We start from the raw sequence: 27,756 nt of genomic DNA, 5'->3' as shown, positions 1-27,756 counted from the left end.
AGCTTTCTAGTAGCCAGAGTTAGTCATTTTCTCTAGGCTTCACCTCAAAACAGGTAACTTTTATCTTGCTTTTAACTATGGTTATATTTTAAAAATATCGTTTCTCCCATTTTTATGTTCTTGAAGGGTAGAGGAGGGGTTTCTGTATATGCTAACTAACTCTCCTACCTTGGTCAGAAATACTAAGTGGTTTATCTTTTACAACAAATAGATTTCTTAATGAGTTTTTTTCATTGATTTCCTTAGAATAAATAAAGTCCTATAAAGCTGCAGACAGAGGACGTTTAAAATCAGAAAACACAAGATTTTCTTTTATTATATCAATACTTTCTGCTTCTTTCCCATTTCTTCAATAGTTGCTCTAATAATGTCATACATTAGATTACTTGTATCTTGGCCCAAGAGGGTAACTTTGACACCTTTGTAGGAAAATTTATCATAGGAAAAGCTAAATAATGCATAACTAAAATGGCACTTTATAAAATATTGATCTTATGTTTTAGATATTGGAATTTGGGGACAATTACAAACTGATGGGGCAAAAGATATAGGAAGCCTTGTTGAGCTGGAACAAGTTTTGTCTTCCTTCCACGAAACAAGGAAAACAATCAGTGGCGTGGCGCTCTGGAGGCAGCAGGTCTGTGCAATAGCAAAAGTTCGCTTCCTAAAGTTAAAGAAAGAAAGAAAAAGTCTGTTGACTATGTGAGTATCTGAGTGTTTCAGATTTGTTTTGTCTGTGAACTAAAAATAAATTTAAGAGAGCAAAACATAAAAGAAACTCAGATAAAATAAATTTCAGTAAATGCACATTGTCTTTTAAACAAAGAAATCATTTTTTAATTAAAGAAACCATTTTTAATCATGTGGATATATAATTAAAACAGATATGGGTTGGGATTGTTCTTTTTTTAAATTTCACACAGATTTTGTTTTTACCAGTGGGTTGAAGTAGTTCTTCAAAAGCACGTGGATATTAGTACTTAGGTCCCATCCTAAAGACCCATTTCCTCTTTTCCCAAGGTATCAAAATCTGTAGCTGTCAGGATTCCCCAGGGAAATGAAACCAGTAGGATATACATATATAAACATACTTATTTTAAGGAATTTCATTATGTAATTGTGGGGCTTGGCAAATCTGAAATCCACAAGGCAGAACATCAGGCTGGAAACTTGGGTTAGAGTTAATGTTGTAGTTGGAAGACTGGAAACTTAGGCACAATTTCCATGTTACAGTCTTGAGGCTCTATAAAAGAGTCTGCCTTGGCTTCACCATCATATGTACCCCCAGAGCTTCAGCCTTATCATCAGGAACACTCATTCACTGAGAACATTCATTCATCCAAAAATATTAGTGAGCACCTCTATGCAACACTCTATTATTAAGTGATTATAACATATATCAAAAGAAATCAGACATGACAGTCAACCCTTGAGGGTGATTAGACATATAGTAAATAACAGACAATCCTGTGAACTATGGCATTTAGTAGGAGGGAGATTATGTCAAAATAGAAAGCTCAGGGAGATTTTGAAGGAGAGAGAGGAGAATGGAAATTCAGGCTGAGGGAGTAGTACTGAATATGGGGATACATGAGAAATCTAAAGAACTATTAATCTGAGTTAATTGCAACATAAAGTGTATGAAAAAGTAAAAATATTTTTGAAATATATTCAAAGAGCTAAAGAGTTTGCATTTTATGAATACTAAGGAAGTATTAAGATTGTATTTTTTATTTTCAATAGGTAATTGACATAATGTCAACAAAATGTTGAGAAGCTTAATTGGGTGATTGTGCAAAATTGTTTGGTAATGGTAGAATATGGAGACAATGAAAACAAACATTTAGAACGATATTGAAGAGTCAGGAAGGAGTTAATAAAAGCCCAATTTAAGAAGAGGAAGAGAGAACAACGTTTGGAGGCAAGCAATAAAGATGCTATGATAGATATGAATTTCCAAATATTAGAAAATAAACTTAAGGGAGAGAAATGGATGGAAAATGATTGAGCTCTGTTGCCCAGGGGAATGAGAAAATGCTGTAATTTACAGAAATTGGAAACAGGATGGGATTAAGTTCAGAGTGTAGTAAGTATGGGTGTTAGTGATATGCCAATTTCAGTAGTGCAGAAAAAGAAAGAAATGCATGACTGAAATAAGGCAATGAGTTAGGGATTGTGAAGAGAGATTTAAGAGTCATAATCCACAGACTTCATAAACCCGAAGCCAAGATGTCCTGCTTGGCACTTGAGAGAGAGCAAAAGAACTAAAGGTAGATACATATGACCCATCTCATTTTAGAAACAAGGAAATGGGGCAAAGTATGATTCAAATGTTTGGTTATTGATTATAATTTATTTCTGTTATTATATTCATTATACCTTCAAACTTAAAAACCCACAAAAGTTGCTAAAATTATTTTTTTCTTTTACATTTTCCTCTGCATAGATTATTGCTTTTTGGTATTAGCTTTATCCCTCAACTTTTGGAACATCTATTCTACGAGTCATATCAGAAAAGTTACCCGTGGGAACTGTCTCCAAATACATACTTCCTCTCACCAGGACAACAACCACAGGATCCTCTGACCCATTTACTGGTCATCAATAAGACAGGTGAACATGGGGCTGAAATGCAGCTGCTAAATGTTGTTCTTGTTGAGAGATTCCCCCCAAAAAACATGAACAGCCAAGAAAAAAATAAACTCTGTATGTTTTAGAAAGCATATATGAGGCCAAACAGAAAATAAATTAAAAAATGAAAAATACGACATGGGAGAGTTTGTTTTAGAAATAGATTCTGCAAGTTTACTTAACCTTAATGTTTGTTGCACAAAGCAACTAAAGAGGAGGTAGGGAGGTAAATCATTGACTCACCTCTGAGGTCTTTGTGTATCATTTTGTAAATCTGTGCTGTGCTGGGCTCTGGAAAAAAATGTTCAAATTTAAAAAGATAGACTATTAATAGCTTCAAGGATTATAATGTTAACAGTAATTCTTATTTCTATACTAATAGAAATTATAATGAAATGCCTAGGCTCTAGATAAAGTAACCTTGTCATACCTATGATGTTAGGCTGGATTGTTGTACCAGAACATCAATTCTGCTTTTTTAAGAAAAGCCTTAGACAGTCCTTTTGTGTGATATGCTTTGTGTGATGTAATGTATTTTTAATATTACTTGACTATTGTTTTATTTCATTTTTGCTTCCTTTAATCTTTGCCTTCATGTAGGGTCAACCATTGATAACTTTTTACATTCACTGAGGCGACAAAACATAGCTATAGAAGTGGATGCCTTTGGAACTAGAAATGGCACAGATGACCCATCTTACAATGGTGCTATCATTGTGTCAGGTGATGAAAAGGTATGCTGGACTCCAGTTGCTGCATTTCACCAAAGGTGGACTATGGGTGTACAATTTGAATAATTCATATCAGCTGAATGAAAGGCCAATTTCCACACAAACAAATGGGATAGTTCTCATTTTTATAGAAGAAGCTGGACTACAATTATTTCCCCATAGCCTTCAGCATGGCAATATGAAACGAAATTTATTTTATTCCTGATTAAGTTGAATGCACTGCTATAATTAATAATTTATTTAGATTGTTATTATCAATTGGATTCCATTCCAATAATTAAATTAAATCTCATTCTCAGTTGGAACTGAGAACAACTGCCCAATGTAGACTTGGCCTTTGCTTTTCTGATTTCTATGTCTGCATACTGCTTTGCTCATTCGTATCACCTGCATAGACCCTGTAGGAATTTGAGTCAGAGATCTCTACAGTAGGCAAATTGAAAAGATGAGATAATTATGTTAAATGCATAAATCATAGCTGTTAGGTGTCACAAAGTGTGGCCATTTGTAATTTGTCACAGTTAATTTTCAGGAATAAACTCTATGCCAAAAATAAAGTAAGAAATTACCTTCAAGATAGTTCTCATTATATCTTAAGTTTATTTTTCAGTATGCTCAGTAAAATAGTTTTAACATCAATAAACATTGCTTTAGGTAATTAGGTTAAATACAATACACTTGATTTATTTATGATTGCAAAAATGTGTTCTCAAAGCTTGCCCACATTTTGGGCAATATGGATAATGAATTTACTTATATTTTTCTCTGAGGGAAAAATAATCACATTATACACACACACACACACACACACACACACACACACACACACACACGTTATTTTAAGGGAGACTTTACAAGTAAGCACAGGATTTGTTAAAACCTATACTTTCATTACAACTTTCTGCCTGCCTCCTATTTCTCAAGTATCCAAACATTATATACTTATAAAATGAATGTGTCACATTTTGAAACAAAGTCTATAGCCAGGTTAAACTGAGGTTGCACTATGGAGTTTCGTAGTGTTGCTGCTAAATATCATTTGAAGTGTTTTGTTTTGTGATGTTTGGGCATAAATAGCCACATGGTTGATGTTATGGTGGGTAGAAACCAAAATACCAGATTCTTTAAGTATACTAAGAATTAATCAAATATTATGAGTGATAGTGATATTAATCACATTCAGTGCTTGGGACTTATTATATTATCAATAACTTGAATGATTTTCTAACATGTTCACTCATTAAATTTTGTCTTTGCTTTATGAAGACTTAGAACTGGTACTTGTTGTATTTCAGGATCACAGATTTTCAATAGCATGTAATACAAAACGGTTGAATTGCTTTCCTGTCCTCCTGGATGTCATTAGCAATGGACTACTTGGAATTTTTAATTCGTCAGAACACATTCAGACTGACAGAAGCACATTTTTTGAAGTAAGTATAATTATATCTCATTTATACTGTGCCATGATAAGTTTTCAAGAAAATTCTTGAAATGCTAAAATAATGTTATATTACTTTTTGTGAATCTATTCTTAAACTTGTGTGTGTGTGTATATATATATATATACACACACACATATAAATCTGTGTGCAATATTTTATATATATATATAAATCACTGTATATGTAATATACACACACACACACAATTTAGAAATGACCACGCAACATTATAACACACACACACACACACACAATTTAGAAATGACCACACAATATTATAACCTTATTCAGATGACTTGGTGTCAATAGAGCAACAGAAAAATACAACTCATTATGACTTTTGGTCTAGATCTGTCACCATCTGTGGCCCTAGGTAGTGGGACATTGTTGAAACAGACTTAAAGGTCAGACTATGTGACCTTCTTAAGCAACTTGACTTCTACAGGCTATAGGTCATCAATTTACAAAAAACAGATTAAAGACTTTATCACAAAAGTTTCTTAAGAAGTAAATGAGGCAATGTGAGCACCTGGCTAAGCTGGACCAGTTATTGTAGGAACGAGTGATGAGGCACCTAAAATAGGACAACTGCAGGTGCTCAGTAAATTCTATTTCTCATTATTATTGCTATTAAAACTATTTTTCTTGGGATGCATCAAAAGAAGTTTCCATTAAAGAATGTTCAGCTTTATTAGATCTGGGGACTGGCTGAATGAGAACTAAGGCAGTTCTTGTTTAAAATCTAATTTCTCAGGCCTGCTTAGATGCCCAGAGGCAGAAGATCTGGGGTAGAGATGTGGGCGTGCACTTCTATGTCTTCAGGTCACCTCTTTCATCTTGTTATGTTGAAACACACTTCGTCTGGTGAAAATGACACCCTGGGCATATTCTATAGCTTCTTGGTTACTTTTTGTTATGAAGGATCATTCTAGTGCAGTCCCAAACTTCAATTTTCTATTCAATTTAAACTTTGCAGGGTCAAATTGTGGCCTAAGGGGCATGGAAGAGGGTGGGTAGTTGTGGTGTGATTTGCTCTTCCATTTCCCTTTGCAGTCTAACACCTTGGAATAGAAAAGGGAGGGTGTCCTAGCTCTCAGACAATCCCCTTCCCCTCCCCTTCTGAGTAAAGCACTGCTATGCTGGAGGCAGAATGGAAGAATGGAGAGCTGGAGCTCTTCCTATGGAACTGGTGCTGGGGAGACATCATGCTTTCTCTAGTTGCTAGCAGTTTCTACGTATGTGGTCACCACAGCCCAGGTGACCCATGTAATTGTTTTGGGGTGGTGTTTAGCTTGGCCCCAGACCCTTCTGTAGGTGATGACACACCCAGGGTTGCAGAGTCTCTTTAGGCTGCTGCAGGAAAGTCCATACTGTCAAACTTTCTCCAGTCTACATTGTTCATTGTTTGATGTGTCCATCCTCCAGGTAATTCAACAACTTCTGCCTTGCTTTAACCTCTGTGCTTCCTCAGAAAGAGCTATGAGAGCTGTTGAGTGCTTCTTGCATGCTGCCTGAAAGCTACAGAGGTTTGGGGATGTGAAGGAGATTGCCCTGTCTTCTCCAAAGCACATCATACCATTGTTTTTTCAAGCCACGTTTCAGCAGTCCTCCTTCCTTCAAAAATTTCTTGGACAAAACCAGATATTTCCCATGTAATTATATGTATTAGCATGTTTAAATGTCCCAAGCAGACTTTGAGATAGTTGTTACTATTCCTATTATAGATTGAGCATCCCTTATCTGAAACGTTTGGGACCAGAAGTGTTTCGGATTCTCGATTTTTTCAGATTTTGGAATATTTGCATTTACATAATGAGATATATTGGGGATGGGACCCAAGTCTAAACATGAAATTCGTTTGTTTCATGTGCACCTTTTACACAGAGCCTGAAGATATTTTTATTCAATGTTTTTAATAAACTCTGTGTTGTGTGCCTATGTTTTGAATGTGACCCTTCGCATGAGGTCAGGTATGGAATTTTCCATTTGTAGTGTCATGTTGGCACTCAAAGAGTTTTGAATTTTGGAGCATTTCAGATTTCAGATTTTCAGATTAGGGATTCTCAACTTGTGTTATTATTAGACAGCTGAGGAAACTGTAGCCCACTGAGGTGTCACTGTGTTTCATTATCTATTATATTTGAGTAGGCTAGCCAATTATCTGGATGACAAAGAATAGGATGTTCCCAAGAATGAGCAAGTGACCTGAATTCCCACCTTTAAAAAGATGTCTTCACTACAGAATATTGGCTACCCACCAGCCCAGCTGACCTTGAGTTCATAGGTAGACAAATTATCTCTTTGAATTGCCACCTCTGGTTTCCCCACCCAGCTCCTGGCATTCTCTGTTACAATTCTGTAAGCCTATTCCACTTGATCCTAAAGTACCAGGCTCACTGTAGCTCAGGTCTTGCTGCTGATCCCTCTCAATAATTTTTATCATCTATCGGAGTGTCCTACAGCACTCCCATCCAGCCATTCCTGCAAGTCATCACCTGGCTAAACTACCCAGGAGGCATCCAGTGTCTTTCAGCTTAGGAAGGACCCCGTCAGGCTGAGTCACATCAAACTCTGACTGTGGGTGGATATGATCTAACACGGACATAATATGTCATTTATGAACCCAGTCATGAGTAAGGAAGCTGGTTGTCAAGATGAATTGTGATTTTTTTCCTCCCCCAGAGGTCTTCCAAATCAGGAAAATCAACAACGGTATCCACAGGCAAAGAAAGACATAAGATGGGGGATATAGTCTTTGGCACCCTTTTTTCCCCTCCCAGGGCCTTATCTACACAAACACATCTTTAGACAAGCAAGTTTTATATGCTGTAATGTCTCAGAGGGGTGCTGAGTTTTAGGAGGGAGTAAGAGAACAGAGAAGTAAAGAAACTTCAAAACTCATCATACCAGATGATGACTTGCAATGTAGTGAGGTAACTGATGATAGATCAAATTAAGGTTTGTACTACCATACAATCCATCAATCTCACCTTTGCTACCCTCACAAAAGGAAATAAGTATATCAAAGAGATATCCACACTCTCATGTTTGTTACAGCACTGTTCACAATAGCCAAGATTTGGAAGAAACCTAAGTGTCCATCAACAGATGAATGGATAAAGAAAATGAGGTACATATACACAATGGAGTACTATTCATCCATAAAAAGGAAAGAAAGCCTGTCATTTGCAACAACGTAGATGGAACTGGAGATCACTATGCTAAATAAAATAAGCCAAGCACAGAAAGACACACATTGCATGTTCTCATTTATTTGTGGGATCTGAAAATTAAAACAGTTGAACTCATGGACACAGTCAAATGATGGTTACCAGAGGCTGGGAAAGGGAGTGGGGAGCGGGAGTGGGAATGGTTAATAGGTACAAAAAATAGATACAGAAAGAATGAATAAGGCCTAGTATTTTATAGCACAACAGGGTGACTCTAGTCAATAATAATTTAATCATATACTTAAAAATAACTAAAAGAGTATAATTGGATTGTTTGTAACGCAAGGGATAAATGCCTGAGGGTATGGATACCCCATTCTCCATGATGTGCTTACTTCACATTGCATGCCTGTATCAAAACATCTCATGTACCCCATAAATATATACATCTACTATGTACCCACAACAATTAAAAATTTTAAAATTTTTTTCAAAATTAAGGCTTGTAGCAAAACTCAAGATCCTCTTTAATATGTACAGGGTTTTGATTTTTTTTAACATAGTGCCTAACATGGAGGGCGTGCTGACCATTTTTCTCCTAGCCCCTCCACTGACAGTCCACAATCTCTATTGTCTCTTAAAACATCAGCCTTGATGTATATAAGCAATGCATGTAAGATTGTAACCATAAAGTCAGAGAAAAGACGTTTCATGCCTACCTTACAAGTTATTAACTGTATGACCTTAGACAATTCGTATCACTTGGTTGAATTTGCTTCTTCATAAGTAAATCAGGCTACGTGTTCAGAAGGTCCTAGTTGCTGCAATACAGGATTGAAAATGAATGTGGGTAAGAAGTTTCATATAGGACCTTGAGAAGCACTTTGAGTGATCAGCTCAATTCATTTATTTGAGTGATTTAGTTAAGAAAGTACAGATGAAACAGATGCCCAATCACTATCAGCTCACCATGTTCCACATGATTTCAGGAGCATATGGATTATGAGTATGGGTACCGAAGTAACACCTTCTTCTGGATACCGATGGCAGCCTCTTTCACTCCATACATTGCAATGAGCAGCATCGGTGACTACAAAGTAAGAAAAGTTAAAGTCTTCACGTGTTTTTTATATCTAGAGAACCCTTCCCCCACCCTTACGACTATAAATTTACATGCAAGTGGTAAATCTAATTTTTGTACTTGATGCAATGAATAATCAAGCACTTTAATAATAATTGTCAAATATGAAGAAAATGCTATCTTTCTGAAACAAATGTGAGACCTCAGGAAGGACAGCTTAGATGTCATCTGCTAACAGGGAATGACAACTTTCAAATGTTTATCACTTAAAATTTGACTTATAAGACTTACTCACAGACATAATCACATCTCATCTCTCAATGGTGGTTTCTGTTTCCAGATGGTGCTAAAGCTACTCGGTTTAAAAGCCCTGACCAACTCACCACAGCACTTTGACTTGTTGTTGGAAAATATTGTCCGTTTAAAGCTCCATTTTTGTGAGTTTTTAAAAAATAAAATTCGAGGAGCCTGTAACAGAGTCTATCTGCCACTCTCCCATGTCTTCATGTCCTTGTCGTCATCCACTGATGCTCAGGACATGTTTTTGAAGGGCTTGACTTAATTTTTATTTATTCTGCTCTTAAACTGTCCCTATCTTTAGTGACTTCTCCCATGAGAAACACAAAATACTATTTTTCCTTTACTTTTATAAGACCACACATTCACTGTCTTTTTCCTCCTGCTCTTGTCACTCTTTCTCACACTTTTTTGGGGGTAAACTCCTCTGAGTTCAAATCTCAATATTTCCATTGTCAAGCTGCATGAATCTCAAAAGTTACTTAATCACTCTATGCCTCATTTTGATCATCTATAAAATGAGATACTAGTTACATCTATTTGAAATAGGTTTCTGTGAGGATGTGGTGATATAATACCAATGAGTTACTTAGAACCATACTTGCCATATAGTAACTTTCCCATAAATGTTAATGCTTGATGTCTAAATGTCCAGGCTTTAGTTCTAAGGCCCTTTTCAGCTAGTTCCAGAATTCTTGACTTCTATATGTGCAGTGGCCTATGTGATATTACCATATAGCTGAGTAATAGATATTTCACACATGGGCAAAATAAAACTTTTGATTTTCCTAACCAGTTATGCTCACTTCATGATTTTCCTATTTCAGCAAATGGCACTATTGTCTACAGTTGCTCTAGCATAAAATTTTTGCATTATCATTGCCTCTTTATCTCCTTTATTTAATCCATTGGAAATTCTTTTAAGTTCTACTTCAAATCCATCCATTTCTCTCCCTCTCCACTATTTTCTTCGTGGTCTAAGTCATTATCATTCCTTGCCTAAACCACTGCAAGAGTTACCCATAGGTTTCCTTATTTGCAATTAATTCCTTTCATACAACCAGAGCGAACTTTCAGAAGTTTAAATTAGATCATCTCATTACCTTATTTAACAACCCCGGCAGTTTCTCTTTGCAGGTAGAATTAAATTCTAATTCTTTATGTTGTCTGGCAGAGCCCTCCCTCCCTCATTTGTCTCTTGTTTATCTCTCTACCTTTCCTCCTTGTACTCTCCTCCTCTAGCTACCCCACTTTTCCTTCTGGTTCTCAGATATGCCAATATCATCTGGGCCTTTACATTGGCCATTTCTTCTGGCTGGAATGCTCTTTCTTCTGTTCTTTCTACAGCTGGCTTTTTTGTAATTCACATCTCAGAGCAAATATTTAAGTATTTCAGCCAAGACCCCTTCTCTGCTTAACCAGTCTGAAATAGATTTCCCATAACTATTATATGAGCTTATCTTAAAAATCTATGCATGGTACTTATCATTATCTGAACCTTTGCTTTTTTTTTTAATTAACTGTCTCCTGTCAACTAGGAATAAACATCATCAGCACAGGAATGTTTTTCTCTAAATTTTACCTACTTCATTGTTACTCATCTCTATAAATAATGGATCACCTTTCATTCTTTTACTCTTGACTGAAACCTAAGAGCTATTTTTGTTAGGATGCCAGAATTAAGCAAATAAAATTACAGACACCCAGTTAAGATTTAATATCAGAAACAATGAATTTTTTTAGTATAAGTATTTTCCAGATATTGCATGGGACATATTTATACTCAAAAAGTTATTTATCTAAAATTCAAATTTAACTGGCAACCCCACAATGTCAATGTCTTTCTTTCTCTCTCATCTTCATAGCTGGCTAATGGTGAAGTCACGGAGTATACTTCTGAAATATTTATGGAATCTTTCTAGAAAGTTTTCCTCCATCTCTCCTACAATACACCAGCCAGAGCCATCATCATCTCTCTTCTGGATGAGCACAACAGCCACCCTATAAGTCCATATTAGTCGTCTCTATTTTTCATCCAGTGTGACAGACTAACACCTTAAAAACACAAAGCTGACCATGTTAATTCTCTGTCTAAATCTCTTCAATGGTTTCTCGTCATACCAAGGAGCAGGACTGAAATCCTTGCCATTGTCTGAAAGCCATGAGTGATCTGGGCCCAGGTGTATCTTACTCCCTTAATCTGATGCTACTGACACCTTGATAACCATGCTCCAGCCACACTGGCTTCTTTCTAGCTTCCCAGAACATCAGCCTCTTTCCACGGAAGGGTCTTCTCTCCTGCTGTTCTCTCTGCCCACAGTGCTTTCTGACCGGTCACCCAGATATATCCTATTCACTGCCCATACCCTAACTCATGACTTCACAAGGGAACCTTCTCTGACCTGACCCCCGAGTTACAATTTGTTTCTCTTTGAAAGGCTGTAATACAACCCTGAATTCTTCTTAACACATGCACAATTTTACTTAGGTAGCTATCACTATATTTATTTGCTTATTGCCTCTATTTCCTCTTCCCCTGCAACTTAAATTTATAAGTGCCCCATGACCAATATGAAGCCAGCCATACGGTATACATTCTGTAAATATATATTAAATAAGTTGATGAATAGAAAATATCAAGCTCTCTAACAGTCCTCACTATCATCCTCTTTCCTACTTCCTTCCAGATGTACTCTCCTTTCCAGAATTATTTGCATTCCAGTTTTTTGCTAATGAATCTCCTTATATAGACTCAATTTTAGATTTGAAATTTTAATTGCCTTTATGCTTTACTGTTTAAAATAGTCCAGGTCACATTTTCAAGACCTTGTGTTATGACAATCACTGCAATAATGTGACTTATAGTGGTCACAATAGCAAAATCCACTCACCAGTTTTCACAGTGTGATGATGAAAAATATGACTTACGGCAAGACAATAAGAATAGTGCAACATTTTAAAGGCAGTCTTGCCAATTCCAACCTAAACAGTTTTTAAATGAAATCAACTAGAGGACCATTTCTTAGACCCAAAATAAAATGCCAATGATAAATGCACTGTTTACATTCAGCATAAATTTTAAGTGTCTTACAGGAAATGGTAATCCTACTTCTGTTGAACCTTTGTGCAATGTGCAAGTTTTCACGTCGAAGGAAAGAATAGTCTTGCAAAGAAAAGATGTCTTCTCACTGAGGCCATGCCCAATCATTCTGTGACATAACATTAGCTAGTTATGTTGGTGCATTTTCCCTTTAGACAATGAAATAATGACGTGGCTTGCAGCATTATCAATGCCTCTGAACAAGGGTGTGGCGAGTGGTGGTATCATTTGCTAAATCAGGATAATATTTCTAAAAGGCGAAGCAAAAATGAATGCTTTCATGACTATATATTTGCAATTTCCCAAACTTCAGCTCTTCAGAACCTTTTGATGATTCTTCTATTTCTTTATCAGAAAAAAGCTCATTCCCAGCTATGGATTTCAGGCCTCTACCCTTCTGCATACTGGTTTGGCCAAGCACTGGTGGATGTTTCCCTGTACTTTTTGATCCTCCTGCTAATGCAAATAATGGATTATATTTTTAGCCCAGAGGAGATTATATTTATAATTCAAAACCTGTTAATTCAAGTAAGTGGCAGCAATTTTGAAATGGTTTTATTAGACTATTTTTTCATGAATGCAGTAATATCATTAATCTTAAACCAAAGAACTTCAAATTACCTGTGCTATTGCATAGTTTTGGAAAATTGAAGAGTAAGTATGAATACTCTTCTAGATAGTATTTACCTTATTGGACCTTAACATTTCTGTTTTCAGATCCTGTGTAGTATTGGCTATGTCTCATCTCTTGTTTTCTTGACATATGTGATTTCATTCATTTTTCGCAATGGGAGAAAAAATAGTGGCATTTGGTCATTTTTCTTCTTAATTGTAAGTATGCATATACTACCTATTATTTTACCATTTTTCATAAATCCAAGAACATATTTAATCTTTGTGCTAAGCAGAGTGGCAAATTAATATTGCTCTCTAGAAAATTTTAATTCTTCTAAGATAATCAAAGTTCTATTTAAAGTTTACTCTATGAGTGAGTGTATGTTATCTATAAACTATGATCCTCAAACATATCTCCAGGTCTAACTTCTCCCCTGAGTAGAGACTTCTGCTTCTAGCAATTCACTTGCAATTTCACCTGAATATTTAAAGAAGACCTTAGTGATCACATACCGGAAATGTAATTGTCACCTCAATCTTATTCTTCATCATTTCTTTTTTTCTTTTTCTTTTTCTTTCTTTCTTTTTTTTTTCTGAGACAGAGTCTCGCTCTGTTGCCCAGGCTGGAGTGCAGTGGCATGAACTCAGCTCACCGCAACCTCCGCCTCCCATGTTCAAGCAATTCTCCTGCCTCAGCCTCCTGAGTAGCTAGGATTACAGGTGTGCGCCACCACACCCAGCTAATTTTTGTATTTTTAGTAGAGTCGGGGTTTCACCATATTGGCCAGGCTGGTCTCGAACTCCCGACCTCATGACCCACCCGCCTTGGCCTCCCAAAGTGCTGGGATTACAGGCATGAGCCACCGTGCCTGGTCTTCATCATTTCTGAATAGATTACATTATTGCAGCAGAATCCACCTAGCTATTTTCTCATTCTAAAAGTTTGGAATCATCCTTGATCACGCTCCATTTTTTTCCTTCATTCAATCCACATGCATGTCATTTAAACTCTAGACATTTCCCAGTCTGCCTGATGTGTCCCAACTTCACTGCTCTATCCATTGCCTATGCTTTCATACTCTGTCACCTAGAGTAGCGCAACATATCTGTAACTGGTCTCTCTGTTTCTACTCTTGCCACCTGTTAACTATTTTCTATATAATATCCAATGAGATCTTTTCAAAATAAATTTTAGTTGAAAAGTATAGCCTACATTATAGAAAAGTTCACACATTTTAAGCACACCTAGTAATGTTCTATTTATTGATGTGTCTGGTAGTTTTTTTGAGCACTTCCCAAAAACTACCAGGTACATCAATAAATAGAACAATACTGGAACCCTAGAAGGCCCCTTCCATCCCATTTCCAATTTCCCTCCTCCTTGTAAAAATCATTACTCCTATTATATTAACATAGATTCGTGTAGCCAGTTTCTGAACTTAATAAAAATGGAATCACGTAGAAGGCATAATTATATATCTGTATATAATCGACAATAGGTTATTTAGAATCATCCATGCTGTTGCATTTGATAACAACCAGAATAGTTTATTCCTTTTCATTGCTGTAATAGTCTACTGATGAATGTGCTATAATTTATTTATTCATTGTTGATGGACATTCAAGTGGCTTCTTGTTTTGAACTCTACAAATAACACTGCCATGAACTTTCTTGTTCTTGTATGACTTTTGGTGCATGTGTGTGTGTATATCTTGAGATGTAAACCTAGCAGTGGAATTACTAGGTCACAATGTATTCAACTTTATGTTCAACTTTAGTTGATCTTGCCAAACAGTTTTTCAAAGAGGTGGAACCACCCACAGAGTATGAGAATTCCAGGGGATGATATGGGGGATGCCTCACATTTGAAAGAAACTAAAATAAAATACCATGAGTAAATATAAATTAGAAAATAAGAGGAAAAGACAATGACTTCCAGACTGGGTTAAAAAAATTGGCTATATGTTTTTAAAAATAAACACATCTAAGTCATGGGCGATGACTTAACAGGCATTTTTAAAATGAGGAAATTAGAAATGGCTGCCCAAATAGCAGATGAAGTCAAGTTCTAGACCTAAAGTCTTAAATAAGGAAAGAAATATGTTGACGAAATGCAAAATCCATGAAGAAAATTGGAGTCTCCTAATTTGTTTAGCAAATAATACACAACAGCAAAACACATCACACAATCCTCTCCAAAGATCCAAGTGGAACTTAAATCATCTGTTTCAGAACTAGAAGATTAGTTGGAAAAAAAAAATAAGCCAGCATGTAGAAATTTAAATTAAACATCATACAAGTTGTATTTGATTAGGTATGTAGACAGAGAACCTCTTTGTTCGTAGAACAGGGTAGAATGAAACAAAGAAAACCGAAGTGGAAATGTGGCGGCCAAGAAACGAAGTCCCTGATGCGGAGCTTTTCCTAAGCCTACTTCCATCCTCAACAAGCAATTTTGATGAGGAAAAGTTAGTTGATAAAATACTGATAATTGGCTCTAAAAAGGTATACATGAGTGACTGAGTTAACATCCTAGCACAGGTAAATAAAAACCCTTGAGAGAAGAATCCTTCACCTGGAGAGGCGGGATGCTGAGGTTTGCTATTTTACAGGGCTCTGGACTGAATTGGACTGTGGCCCAACGTCTAATAGGGTGCCCACCCCTTGACAATGAGATTCACTGCCTACTAGGTAGGGTGAAAACTGGTGCAGAACACTGGACATGACCTAAAGGAGAAAGCAATAAGGCTACACACAGCCTAAGCTGAGGACACTGTATGCATCTAGGCCCCCAGGCTTCAAAGGTACTGATAGAAAGCAATGCCCTACATCAAAATATTACTCAGAGAAAAAGATAAGCCAATATCAGCCAAGAAAGAAAGCCTGTTCAGAAATAATAAGCACTTTATCAGAGCAAATAGAAGATCTCAGTAGACCTACATATGTTAGACATGTCCAAGATAAAAAGGTACTGCATGACTTCCCAATAACAAAGAAATTAATAAAGTATTCCAAAACAATGCAGAACAAATAAAACTTCCATTCAAGCATTCTCTATAGATTTTTTAAAAGAATACACATTTAATAAGACAAAAGCTCAGAGTCACAATGATAAAACATCCTGAATGCAAAAAAAAAGAAATTTTAGATCCACATAAACACACTAACCATCAGTATAATTTCAGAATTAATAATGAATTCTGAAAAAGGCTGAAAATCTAATTACATATATAAGTAAAGGATTAAGATAATCCCCATAATCAGCAAGACAACAATAAGAAAAGATGTAAATACAAAACCAATCCAACAAAAGAATAATTATTTTTTATGTAGCAAATCCATTGTTACACATATGTATAATTCTTTTAAAATAATTCTATGTATAAAAATATAATAGAAGAAATTCTTAAATTTAGAAAGAACTGTTATGGAATGATCAATATTCATTATGATATGAAACTTCCAAATAAAGGCTCCCAAGAAGTAAATGAAAACCAATCATAAAAGAGAAAACTTCCAACTGCCTCAGATTTATCTCCTACAATTCCATGTGTCACTTTTCACACATCTGAGGGAAAGGAAATACTGGAATTTCTCTCTTCCAAAATTATATCTACCAAGTTGCAGTTCTAGGAAAGGTCAGACATAATCAAATATAAAATGTGGAAGTAAACGTTTTAAAAGCCCTACTGAAAAATATTAGTCAGTCCACACAAAAACCTGCACAATGATGTTTATAGCAGCTTTAATTATAATTGTCAAAACTTGGAAGCAACCAAGATGTCCAAGATGGTGAATAGACAAACTGTGTTACATCCAGACAATGGAATATTATTTTGGGTAAACAGAAATGTGCTCTTAAGTCACGAAAAGACATGGAGGAAACTTAAATGCGTATTACTAAGTGAAAGAAGCCAATCTGAAAAGTCTACACACTGTATGATTACAACTAAATGACATTCTGGAAAAGGCAAAACTATGGAGACAGTGAAAAGATCAATGGTTGCCAGGGGTCATAGGGAGTGAGGGATGAATAGGTGGATCACTGAGGATTTTTAGGCCTGTGTGATACTATAATGGTGGATACATATAATTAAAAATTTGTCCAAACCTATAGAATGTACAACAACAAGAGTAAGCTCTAATGTAAACTATGGACTCTGGGTGTTAAAGATGTGTCAATAAGGCTCATCAATTCTAACAAATGTACTGCTTTGTTGGGGAATGTTAATAATGGCGGAGGCTGTGCCTGTATGAGGGCAGGGGGTATATGAGAAATCTCTTAACCTGCCACTCAATTTTGCTGTGAAGCTAAAACTGCTCCAAAAAATGAATAAATAAATAAATAATAAAATCTTTTTAACAAAAAAAAAAAGGAAGAAAAAAAATACCTAGGAACAAATTACAGCCACATGAAAGATGAACCACTTAGGGTTAAAATTAATCCAACCAGGAAATAAAGAATTCAAGAAAAGAAAAATTGCAAAAGCACTGATAAGGACTGCTGAATTCACTTAAACATTTAGGAAGATCAAATAACTTTGGGAATCATAGAATACTTAAATATTTAATAGAAAAAATTCATAAAGTTGAAGAGTTCCTTTTGTAAAGCAAGCATAAATTTAATAATAAAACTTTAAAAAGCTTTGAAAACCCATTGATAAATTCACTTGGAAAAATTAAAGACAACTCTCTAAATAGAAAGAAAGCAAACACAGAAGTAAGTTTGCAAAAGAATAATTTGGCCGAGCTCAATGGCTCACGCCTGTAATCCTAGCACTTCGGGAGGCCGAGGCGGGTGGATCACCTGAGGTCAGGAGTTCGAGACCAGCCTGGCCAACTTGGTGAAACCCCGTCCTTACTAAAAATACAAAAATTAGCTGGGCGTGATGGCATGTGTCTGTAATCCCAGCTACTTGGGAGGCTGAGGCAGGAGAATCGCTTGAACCTGAGAGGTGGAGGTTGCAGTGAGCTGAGATTGTGCCATTGCACTCCAGCCTGGGCGACAGGGCAAGACTCCATCAAAAAGAAGAAGAAAAAAAGAATAATTTAAAAATAGTCAAGTATGATTTATTTCAGAACACAATAATGGTTCAGTATTAGCAGCTAAAGGAAGAAAACTATATAAGTCAAGTAAAGACCATATAGTTCCTTAAAAAGACCTAATATAAAGAAAATAGTAACACAAGAGGGACAAATTACCCAAACCAATGGTAAATGTCATATTAAATGGTAAAATTATAAAGTTATTTACTTAATATCAGCAATAAAATCAACGATGCCTACAATAAATAACTATGACCTCCTGTGTCAATGATGTGTGGTGTAATGTGTACTCTAATTCATGGTTTGTAGAACAGATGTCACAAACTTTACACAAAATGTTAGTAACTGTTAAAATTTTAAATGCACATAAATTTTAACCTGCAGTTACACTTTTCAGAATCTCTCCTTCCAGACTAAAAGTGTCCATACATAAAGACCTATGTAGACCATCATTCATAGGAGCAGAAAAATTAAAAACATGTTTTCTGAAGGCAAAGTTGTTGAATTTTGCACATCCATTCAAACAAATAATTGCCAAGAAAACAAATAGATGGTTTGCCTAAGCCTAAAAGGATGTCTATGAACTATTGTGAAATGAAAAAAAGAAAAATGCAGAGTAATGTACAATAATCACTTTATCAGAATCTAAATTTTAGCAAGAGTCTCACCTGATTTGTATGCCATTGAGATTGAGAAGCATCATTGTGTCTTTTAAGAAATTAATAATAAATCCCATACAAAACCGTGATGAAATCCCATGTTGCAAAGGAAAGAAACGATATAAATACTGGTTTGGGGAGTGAAATTGAAAATAACAACGTTTATAAATGAATTCCCACCCTCTTAGAAATCATCCTAAAATTCAGATTGGTACACTTTAATGACGCTATACTGTGCGTTTGTTTTAGGTGGTCATCTTCTCGATAGTTGCTACTGATCTAAATGAATATGGATTTATAGGGCTATTTTTTGGCACCATGTTAATACCTCCCTTCACATTGATTGGCTCTCTATTAATTTTTTCTGAGGTAAGTAGTTCCACTTCTGTCTGAGGGTCATGAAATGTGTGGCCATTTGAGAAAGCCATGAATATTGCAAAAATATAGATAGAGTCCTCAGCTGTGCAAAGTTTAAAAGTCTCTGTCTTTGGAAAGTCAGTTCTCTTGCCACGCATGGATAAGGGGCATGTTCTGATTCAGTAGGAAGCCAGCTTTGGTTTATGAAAGTCAAAGGCAACTCCAGGAGAGTGGAAGTTTAGTTCTCATGATAACTCTCACTGCTGGGAACCCTACTGGGAGGCCAAAGAGATGCCCCATTTTTGTTAAGTTTTGGATATGTTAGGTTTGAGAAATGTCAAGTAGCCAGTTAGATACATGAGTCAGGAACTCAATGTGTCAGGGTGTGTGGAGATGGGGGTTAAAGCTAGATATTTGAGATTGATCAGTTTATAAATGGTATGAAAAGCCATGCGACAATAATATGACCTACGCGGTGAGTAGAGATAGAAATAAAAAGAAGGCCAATGACATGACCTTAAACTCCAAAATTTAGAGATTGGAAAGCAAATACATGATCTTGAACTCCAAAACTGAGAGTTGGTGAAGAGGAGGAGCCAGCAAATCCATTTGAGATGGAGCCAGGGAGATAAGAGAACAAAAATGGTAGCCTTCTGTGTGCTGGAGGCTCTTCTCAGACGCTCATAAGGGTGTGTGCCAGATGGCAATAAAGAACATTTCAAGAAGGAGGGAGTGATTAAACCATCAAATGCTATTGTGAGTTCTAGAAAGATGACAACTGAAAAGAGACCATTGGCTTTGACTACACGAACGTCATTGGTGAGCTTAACAAGGTCGATTTTAATGAAAGTGTCAATGCAAAAGCACAGTAAGAGTGAACTTAGTAGAAAATGTGAGGGGAGGATGTGGTGACTGTGAGTACAGGCAAATATTTCTAGGAGATGTGGCAAAAAGCGTAGCAGAAAAATTCAAGAATAAATGAATAGGGAGGGTAGATTTTTGTCTGTGCTAAGAAGGAAAATACTATGCTGATGTTAGAGAAACTCATGCTGAAAAAGAGAGATAGAGGTTACCTCATGAGTCAAGTCCATGAATAGCTGAGAAAAAATAGCGTAAAGTCCACAAGTGGAGGGGGTGCTGTCCATAAAAGCAGGGACATTCCACATGCTTAATATGAAATTATAATCAGAGAATATGAACATAGGAGGCAGAGAGTTTAGTGGCTTTGCTGGTAGAAAGATGAGATGATTCTCTTCTGACTGATTCTACCTTTTTTAGGAAAGTAAGAGGGGAAGTCATTAACTTGGCCAAGGGGGCTTGGGATTTGGAGAAAAAAAGATGTGAAAAACTATTTCAGAACGTAGGTCATTAGGATGGACAGACAGTGCCGAAGACCCTCTGCCCTACTTTTCAGCGAAGTCAGCAAAGTAGAGAGTTTCTCTTATTACAGCCTGCTTTTAAATGCAGTTTAGGAAAGGCAGAGAGTTGGGTTCAATCGGGGTTGGACACTTGGCAGGCAAATTTGACAAAGAAAAGAATAAGTGAGCAGTAGTTCTATATAAAAAGGAATTGAAGATATAATGGATTCTAAGCTAGAAAATGAAGTTAAGGACATGAGGGTGATTATGGACAGTGGAAAAGGAGTTGGTGGGTTAGAGGTTCTCCAATTCCAAATTACGGAGTAAGAACACTAGCATAAGGATGCCAAAAAACTAAAATGTACTGGCAGAGGCCAGGTGCGGTGGCTCATGCCTGTAATCCCAGCACTTTGGGAGGCCGAGGCAGGTGAATCACCTGAGGTCTGGAGTTCGAGACCAGCCTGGCCAACATGGTGAAACCCCATCTCTACTAAAAATACAAAAATTAGCTGGGCATGGTATTGGGTGCCTGTAATCCAAACTACTCGGGAAGCTGAGGCAGGAGAATTGCTTGAACCCAGGAGGCAGAGGTTGTAGTGAGCCAAGATCATGCCACTGCACTCCAGCCTGGGCAACAGAACAAAACTCTGTCCCATAAAAAAAAATATAGTATCAGCAGAGAGAGCAGAGATCTGGGAGCCTGAGATTCAGTTTGGATGAGGTGCAATTATTGAAAGTGGGCAACTGGGGCACCTAAGAAAACAAAATCATTTGAAATGATGTCAAGGTCGTGCACATCATCCAATGTGGAAAAGTCATCTTTTCTAGATGGTGGATGGCTGTGATAGTTATAAATTTACTGCAAAGGGTTTAAAATTGCTCAGGAAACGTGTTGGTAAATATAGCTCAAGAAACAAAATTGTCCTTTTACCTTTTATTTGCAAAAGAGTGGGGAATGTTGGAAAAATGCACTTATATGTATACGTGTGAAACTCTAGGGGAAGAACTTTGTCTTCAGTTTGAAAAGATTGTCATAATTACTCTCAAAAGTGGCTGTAAGAGGGCAAGAGCAATATAAAGATTCCAGGGCCCTTGGGGGCATAATCGAGGGAAGAGCACAAATGAAGACAGAAATACAGGTAAGGTTAGGGGAGAGGGTTTGTCTTAAGACAGACTTGCCATTGCTTCAAAGGATCCTGCCAGCACCAGCCCAGGATTCTCCTAACAGAGCAACTCCTGCTGACTCACAGTGTTACATACAAAGGCATCCCGGCCTAGAGACACACTGGAAGCAAAGAAGGCATACTGCACAGTCTGAAATTAACTTTTACATGATACCCAAGGGAGCATCATGTCGAATGGTTGTAAGGCCATTGAATAGGCATTAATTTATCTTAAGTGGGATAAATTCCATGAATAAAGAAGGTTCACCTGAATACACTTACTGCTCATTTTACAGATTTCTCCTGATTCCATGGATTACTTAGGAGCTTCAGAATCTGAAATTGTATACCTGGCACTGCTAATAGTAAGAAGACTTTTTTTTTCAACATTCTTTCATGAGGGAACACAACCTTTGTATGTTTTGAGTTTCTCTGAATTGCATCAAATTAAGAAGGTTTGGACATTTTAGGTATTTGAAGCAACACACACACGCACATGCGTGCACATGTGCACACACACACACGCACGCGCACATGATGGCTTTTAACTGGACCCCTTTTTTTTTTTTTTTTTTTTTTTGAGACAGAGTTTCACTCTTGTTGCCCAGACTGGAGTGCAATGGTGCTATCTCAGCTCACTGCAACCTCCACCTCCTGTGTTCAAGCAATTCTCCTGCCTCAGCCTCCTGAGTAGCTGGGATTACAGGCATGCACCACCATGTGTGGCTAATTTTGTATTTTTAGTAGAGATGGGGTTTCTCCATGTTGGTCAGGATGGTCTCGAACTTCCGACCTCATGTGATCCACCTGCCTCGTCCTCCCAAAGTGCTGGGATTACAGGCGTGAGCCAACGCTCCTGGCCCTGGACCCCTATCTTTACAATAATCATCTGTCATGGGTAGTACTGGTTTCACTTGCTACTATTATATTTCTGTTAGGCTGTCTCTGAATAGCAGTGAGGCTAACTTTGACAGTTTCAAAGAATATTACAGGTTGTCTTTCAGCCTTGTAAAAATGAATGCTATCAAATCGAATTTTTATATAATCAAACTCCTTAAATCAATTCCAATATTGAAATCATTGCATTTATAGCGATACTAATTGTGATTGTCTTTCTTTTTCCCTAGCCTTACCTTCATTTTCTCATTTTTCTTTTCATTCTGCGATGCCTAGAAATGAACTGCAGGAAGAAACTAATGAGAAAGGATCCTGTGTTCAGGTTGAGAAAATCAAATCGAATTTCATGTTTCATTTTGATATTCATTCTTTAAGGACTTTTTAATGTGCTGAATTAATTAAGTAAAAGACACTTCACAGGATGGTTTTTAAAGACTGTGATATACAAAATTCTTATAACCCATAATATAGGAATATATACTGAGCTTACAATCTAGAGAGAGAAACCACATTAGCACACACGAGACACTGGAAAATTAAGGCAGACCATAATTTTACTATAGAGGAAAGTTATGTGTAAGAGGTGGAATCTCTAAAATAATGGGTAAATATAGATAAGCATTGGGAAAGTTAATCCAATCCGGGAAGGAAGAATAGTTTGTGCAATAAAACCAAGGATGAGATGAAGGCACCAGGAGCTCCTTTGTAGGCTTATGTTGGGGGGTGATGAAAAATGAAAGTGAGGCTAGATATTGGAGGATCTTGAAACAGAAAAGTATAGGAAAGGTTTTGCAAATTACATAATGTGAAACCGAGACACCAATGTGTCTCGAACACTTAGCCTTCCATACAAAATATAAACCAAGCTTAAGTCTAATGTTTGTGGTAGCAGAGAAGAGTGACAAGATGACAGCCATGTTTTAGGAAACCAACAGGCAACCAGAATGTCAGAGGATGGCATGAGGGAGAGATAAAAGAATGAGCAGGAATCAATGGTGGGATGATGAAGGCAAGAACGAGTCTGTAGCAGAGAGGAAAGAGTGATTCTGTCACACATTCCCAAGAAGTGACTGTGCTCAGTAACTAATTAGGCATTGGTATGGTGATTAGATATCCTGGATTCTCTGGGACACATCCTTGATTCCAAATCTTTGGACTCATGGCTCTCACAAAGACCTCAGAATGCCAAAATATCTGTTGTCTAAACTATAGTTCCTAGATTCCTTTCCTCATGCAACTCTGCTTCACAATCCTTTGCCAGAGGGAGTATACCACTTTCTTCTTTGAAAGAAAACTGTCACCATCAACAAGGAGGATTAAGCTTTGGTAAAAAGCGAAGATGATATAAGGATATCATTACTCTACTCACTGAAGGAAACTAGGCTGTTTGAAAGGCAGATGGTGCAAGTAGAAGAATAGAGAGGATGTTGTGCTCAGAATGAATCTACGCCAAAAATTGGAAGTATAGAGAAAATTCATTAATTTTGATACAAGATTTTTAACCCGAAGTTTATCATTATCACACTGTTTTGATTTCAGAATTTCTCCAAGAAGCAACGCTGTTTTTCCAAACCCAGAAGAGCCTGAAGGAGAGGAGGAAGATATCCAGATGGAAAGAATGAGAACAGTGAATGCTATGGCTGTGGGAGACTTTGATGAGGTAGAACTCAGAAATGTTCTTCGTCAACTATTTTTTTTTCTGACAGATAAAGTGAGAAACTTTCTAAGTTTAGTTTTCGAAAAACACTTGGGGTTCTTTCATTCTTACACATACAGCTTATTACTTGACTTCGGCAGGTATGCAAGGCCCACAAATGTAAGAGAGCAAAGAAAACACACACAATGCACTTTGGGAGGCTGAAGTGGGAAGATCACTTAGGGTCAGGTGTTTGAGACCAGCCTGGGCAACAAGTAAGATCCCATTTCTACAAAATGAAAAATAAAAAAATTAGATGAGCCTGGTGGCATGTGCTTGTAGTCCTAGCTACTCAGAAGGCTGAGGCTGGAAGCTCACTTGAGCCTGAGAGTTCAAGGCTACAGTGAGATATACTTGCATCATTGCACCCTAGTTTGGGTGACAGAGCAAGATTCTGTCTCAAGAAACACATGCATGTGCATACACACACACAGATATTGACTTGTATTGATTTATTTTTCAGGGTTGTGGTTTTGATAAGTACAGCTAAACATTACAAAACTTAAGTAAGATTTTGTGTTTTATAACCAAAGTGAAGCTTACTGCAAGTCACTCAGAGAGAGCTTGTCTGCGGTGCGTGTGTGTTTGTGTGCATGATTGTTTATGGGAGTGTGTGTCTTGTCAAATCTGTTGGTTCAGTGACTGTCTCTATTCCTGCTCTCCAAAGAACAAATCCCAGGATATGGTGCAAATGCCCTTTCCTTGCAGGAATGTAGACTGTAAGAGTTCACTTGAAAATGGCAGTTTCTAGGGGAAGAAGTGGTTTGATTCATGATTTTGTATAAGGAAAGGTTTGGTGACAAGAGTGTGGAACACCCTCTCAGTTCAAGATGAGAATAAAGTCCCGTTGTTATTTACTTGTCTTTACAGACACCCGTCATCATTGCCAGCTGTCTACGGAAGGAATATGCAGGCAAAAAGAAAAATTGCTTTTCTAAAAGGAAGAAAAAAATTGCCACAAGAAATGTCTCTTTTTGTGTTAAAAAAGGTTGGAAACAGTAGTTCCATTAGTAGAGCAATCTTGAATCTGAAGACTGGATTATTCAGGGAATAAGAGTATCTGAATCTGGGGACATCTATTGACAAACGCAGCAGGCTAAGCCTGCTCCTCCTGCTTAAAAGCCTCAGTTGAAATGATAACCACGTTTTTTTCTTTGCATAGGAAGACAGTTATGTCTGTTCTGTAACACAAACAAACAGAACAACAACAATGAAAAGAGGCGGTCTTTCTGTTAAGAAGGATGGTATAGTTTTTAGGTAACAATGTTATTGCAGCAAATACTACACAGAAGGGAGCCAACGGAGGCATAATAGTGCTTTCTCCATTCCCCCAAAACAGCCCATTTCGTGAAAGTGGGGGGTTCGTACAACAGGCTTTGAAATAAAAATATATTACAACTTCCAGCTCAGCCTCTTACTGTCTGTATGACATGGGGCAACTTATTTATCCTCTTTAAGTCTTAGCTTCCTCATCTGTAAAATGAAGCTAGTTATAATGCTCAGGGGTGTGTGCGTGTGAGAGAGAGAGAGAGAGGAATAAGGGAAATAATGTATATAGCACATTTCACATAGCACTTGACACACAGTGAGCCCTCAAATGGTATTTGCTTTTATTTTTGTTGCAATTATTTGTATATTTCTGAGCATACCACTTTCTTTCAGGCGAAGTTATAGGACTGTTAGGACACAATGGAGCTGGTAAAAGTACAACTATTAAGATGATAACTGGAGACACAAAACCAACTGCAGGACAGGTCAGTAAAACGTACAGGAATATGGTCATTAGTGCTACCTACAAAGAATATCGATGGCAATAATAGACTATGTAGTTGATCCATAATCACTTAGTGTGATTTATGCATTGAATAAAGAAGATTGATTAAAAATTTATATCCTTAATTCCAAAAACAGTTTGTTTCTGAGAAGGGCTACATATCATATATACTATGCCTTTTATTGAGTGAGAAATAAAGATTTTAAAAGGAACTATATCTTCCTTAAAGTCAGATATCTTTGCTTTATTGATTTATGCATCCCATGAACTTTGTCGAATTTAATGCCCTCACCCAGCATGACACCAGAAACCACTGTCAGAATAATGACAACTCCTGCCTATGTGGTTGCAGAGCCATGAGTCTTCATATTTAATGACTGTCCTCTAGCTATATGCTATAATTAAAGATTATGTGTGACTTGTGTAACAATAAGAGTCCATTAGCGAGTAAAACTTGATAGGTCTTTAAGAAGGTATATACCACAGAAACTTTCCTACAATTATTGAAACATTTCTTGGCCCTGATGATGTAATGTAGTGATAGAGCAGTTGAGGGTATTATTGCAGATACAGTGAAATTCTTGAAGGACAATGGTGATTCTGGGCTAATGGTAAAAGATCCAGGATTTATTAAGACAAGAGAAATCAGATTTAATGAAAAAAATGGATAATTAAATTGCAAAACAAAAGCTAGAATAATATATGAGTACCATTTGGTGGTATGTCTAGGCCAAGTTTGGGTAAAATGATGGACAGAAGCCAAAGGACCACAACTTCCAAGAGGAAATGCTATTGACCTTGAACATGAGCTCAATGTCAGAGGGAGTGTTTATGAAGGAAGGTCGCACAGTGGCGTTCAATGCTACAGAGGTTTCCTGTCCTTCCATTTCCACTCTTGCCTCACACTGCAGCAAGAACAGTCCTTAAAAATGCAAATGAGGTCCGGGCACGGTGGCTCCCCCCTGTAATCCCAGAACTTTGGGAGGCTGAGGCAGGCAGATCACCTGAGGTCGGGAGTTAGAGACCAATCTGACCAACATGGAGAAGCACCATCTCTACTAAAAATACAAAATTAGCCAGGCCTGGTGGTGCATGCCTGTAATCCCAGCTACTCAGGAGGCTGGGGCAGGAGAATCGCTTGAACCCGGGAGGCCAAGGTTGCGGTGAGCTGAGATAGCGCTATTGCACTCCAGCCTGGGCAACAAGAGAGAAACTCCATCTCAAAAAAAAAAAAAAAAAAAAAAACACAAATGAGGTCATGTCAATCTCCCATGTACAACCTCTCACTTAGAATTGATCCAAAATCTTTACCATGGCTGCAACCAGCCCAGCATGATGTGGTCTGTTGACCGCCTGCTCGCATTGGCCTTGAGGCACCTTCTTGCTGTGGGATCTTTGGGTTTGATCTTCCTGTAGCTAGAGTGCCCTTCCGTTGGCTCCTCATGTGCTTGGCTGTCTCCTTCTCATCGCTTAAAAATTTATCTCCCCAAAATGCCTTTTCCTAACTACACTGTCAGCTAAATTAAATCCTCCCTGTTATTCTTTAGCATATCTATTTCCTTGAAAGCACAAGGCAGAGGTTATAAATTGTTCACTTACTTGTTTACTTACTACTTATATTTTATGTTTCTTTCTCCAAAATGAAAGCTCAATGAGGCAAGGTTAACTAGCTCTCTCCTTTGTACTGGGGGGAGACAATATAGCATCAAGGTCAAGGACTTGGATTCTGAAGGTA

The 27,756-nt window shown here is 37.2% G+C and overlaps 1 protein-coding gene and 1 long non-coding RNA gene across 10 annotated transcripts in view; one reads left to right on the top strand and one right to left on the bottom strand.

The window, feature by feature from the left end:
* ABCA9 (ATP binding cassette subfamily A member 9) overlaps window positions 1–27,756 on the top strand; it is an 81,353-nt gene that overhangs the window by 40,987 nt on the left and 12,610 nt on the right. For all 9 annotated transcript variants that reach the window (XR_010110710.1, XM_034942788.3, XM_063599360.1 and 6 more), the window contains 13 exons: window positions 504–702; window positions 2,447–2,613; window positions 3,232–3,365; window positions 4,658–4,795; window positions 8,967–9,074; window positions 12,810–12,983; window positions 13,173–13,286; window positions 19,026–19,145; window positions 21,951–22,019; window positions 22,782–22,873; window positions 24,091–24,211; window positions 25,118–25,235; window positions 25,910–26,001. Coding sequence is in view for 8 of the 9 variants with exons in the window: in XM_034942788.3 (XP_034798679.3) it covers window positions 504–702; window positions 2,447–2,613; window positions 3,232–3,365; window positions 4,658–4,795; window positions 8,967–9,074; window positions 12,810–12,983; window positions 13,173–13,286; window positions 19,026–19,145; window positions 21,951–22,019; window positions 22,782–22,873; window positions 24,091–24,211; window positions 25,118–25,235; window positions 25,910–26,001 (1,646 nt within the window). In the remaining variant the exon portion in view is untranslated. The remainder of the gene's footprint in view (window positions 1–503; window positions 703–2,446; window positions 2,614–3,231; window positions 3,366–4,657; window positions 4,796–8,966; window positions 9,075–12,809; window positions 12,984–13,172; window positions 13,287–19,025; window positions 19,146–21,950; window positions 22,020–22,781; window positions 22,874–24,090; window positions 24,212–25,117; window positions 25,236–25,909; window positions 26,002–27,756) is intronic.
* On the bottom strand, window positions 2,622–9,069 carry LOC130540939 (uncharacterized). Its single transcript, XR_008954978.1, has 3 exons — window positions 8,947–9,069; window positions 8,697–8,798; window positions 2,622–2,922 (listed from the first exon to the last, which is right to left on the bottom strand). It is a non-coding gene; the product is annotated as an uncharacterized LOC130540939 (long non-coding RNA).

This window comes from Pan paniscus, chromosome 19 (genome assembly GCF_029289425.2).
Source record: "Pan paniscus chromosome 19, NHGRI_mPanPan1-v2.0_pri, whole genome shotgun sequence".
NCBI classification, from domain to species: domain Eukaryota; kingdom Metazoa; phylum Chordata; class Mammalia; order Primates; family Hominidae; genus Pan; species Pan paniscus.
Note: the sequence above shows the minus strand (reverse complement) of the source record. Positions and strands in the feature narration are given on the sequence as shown.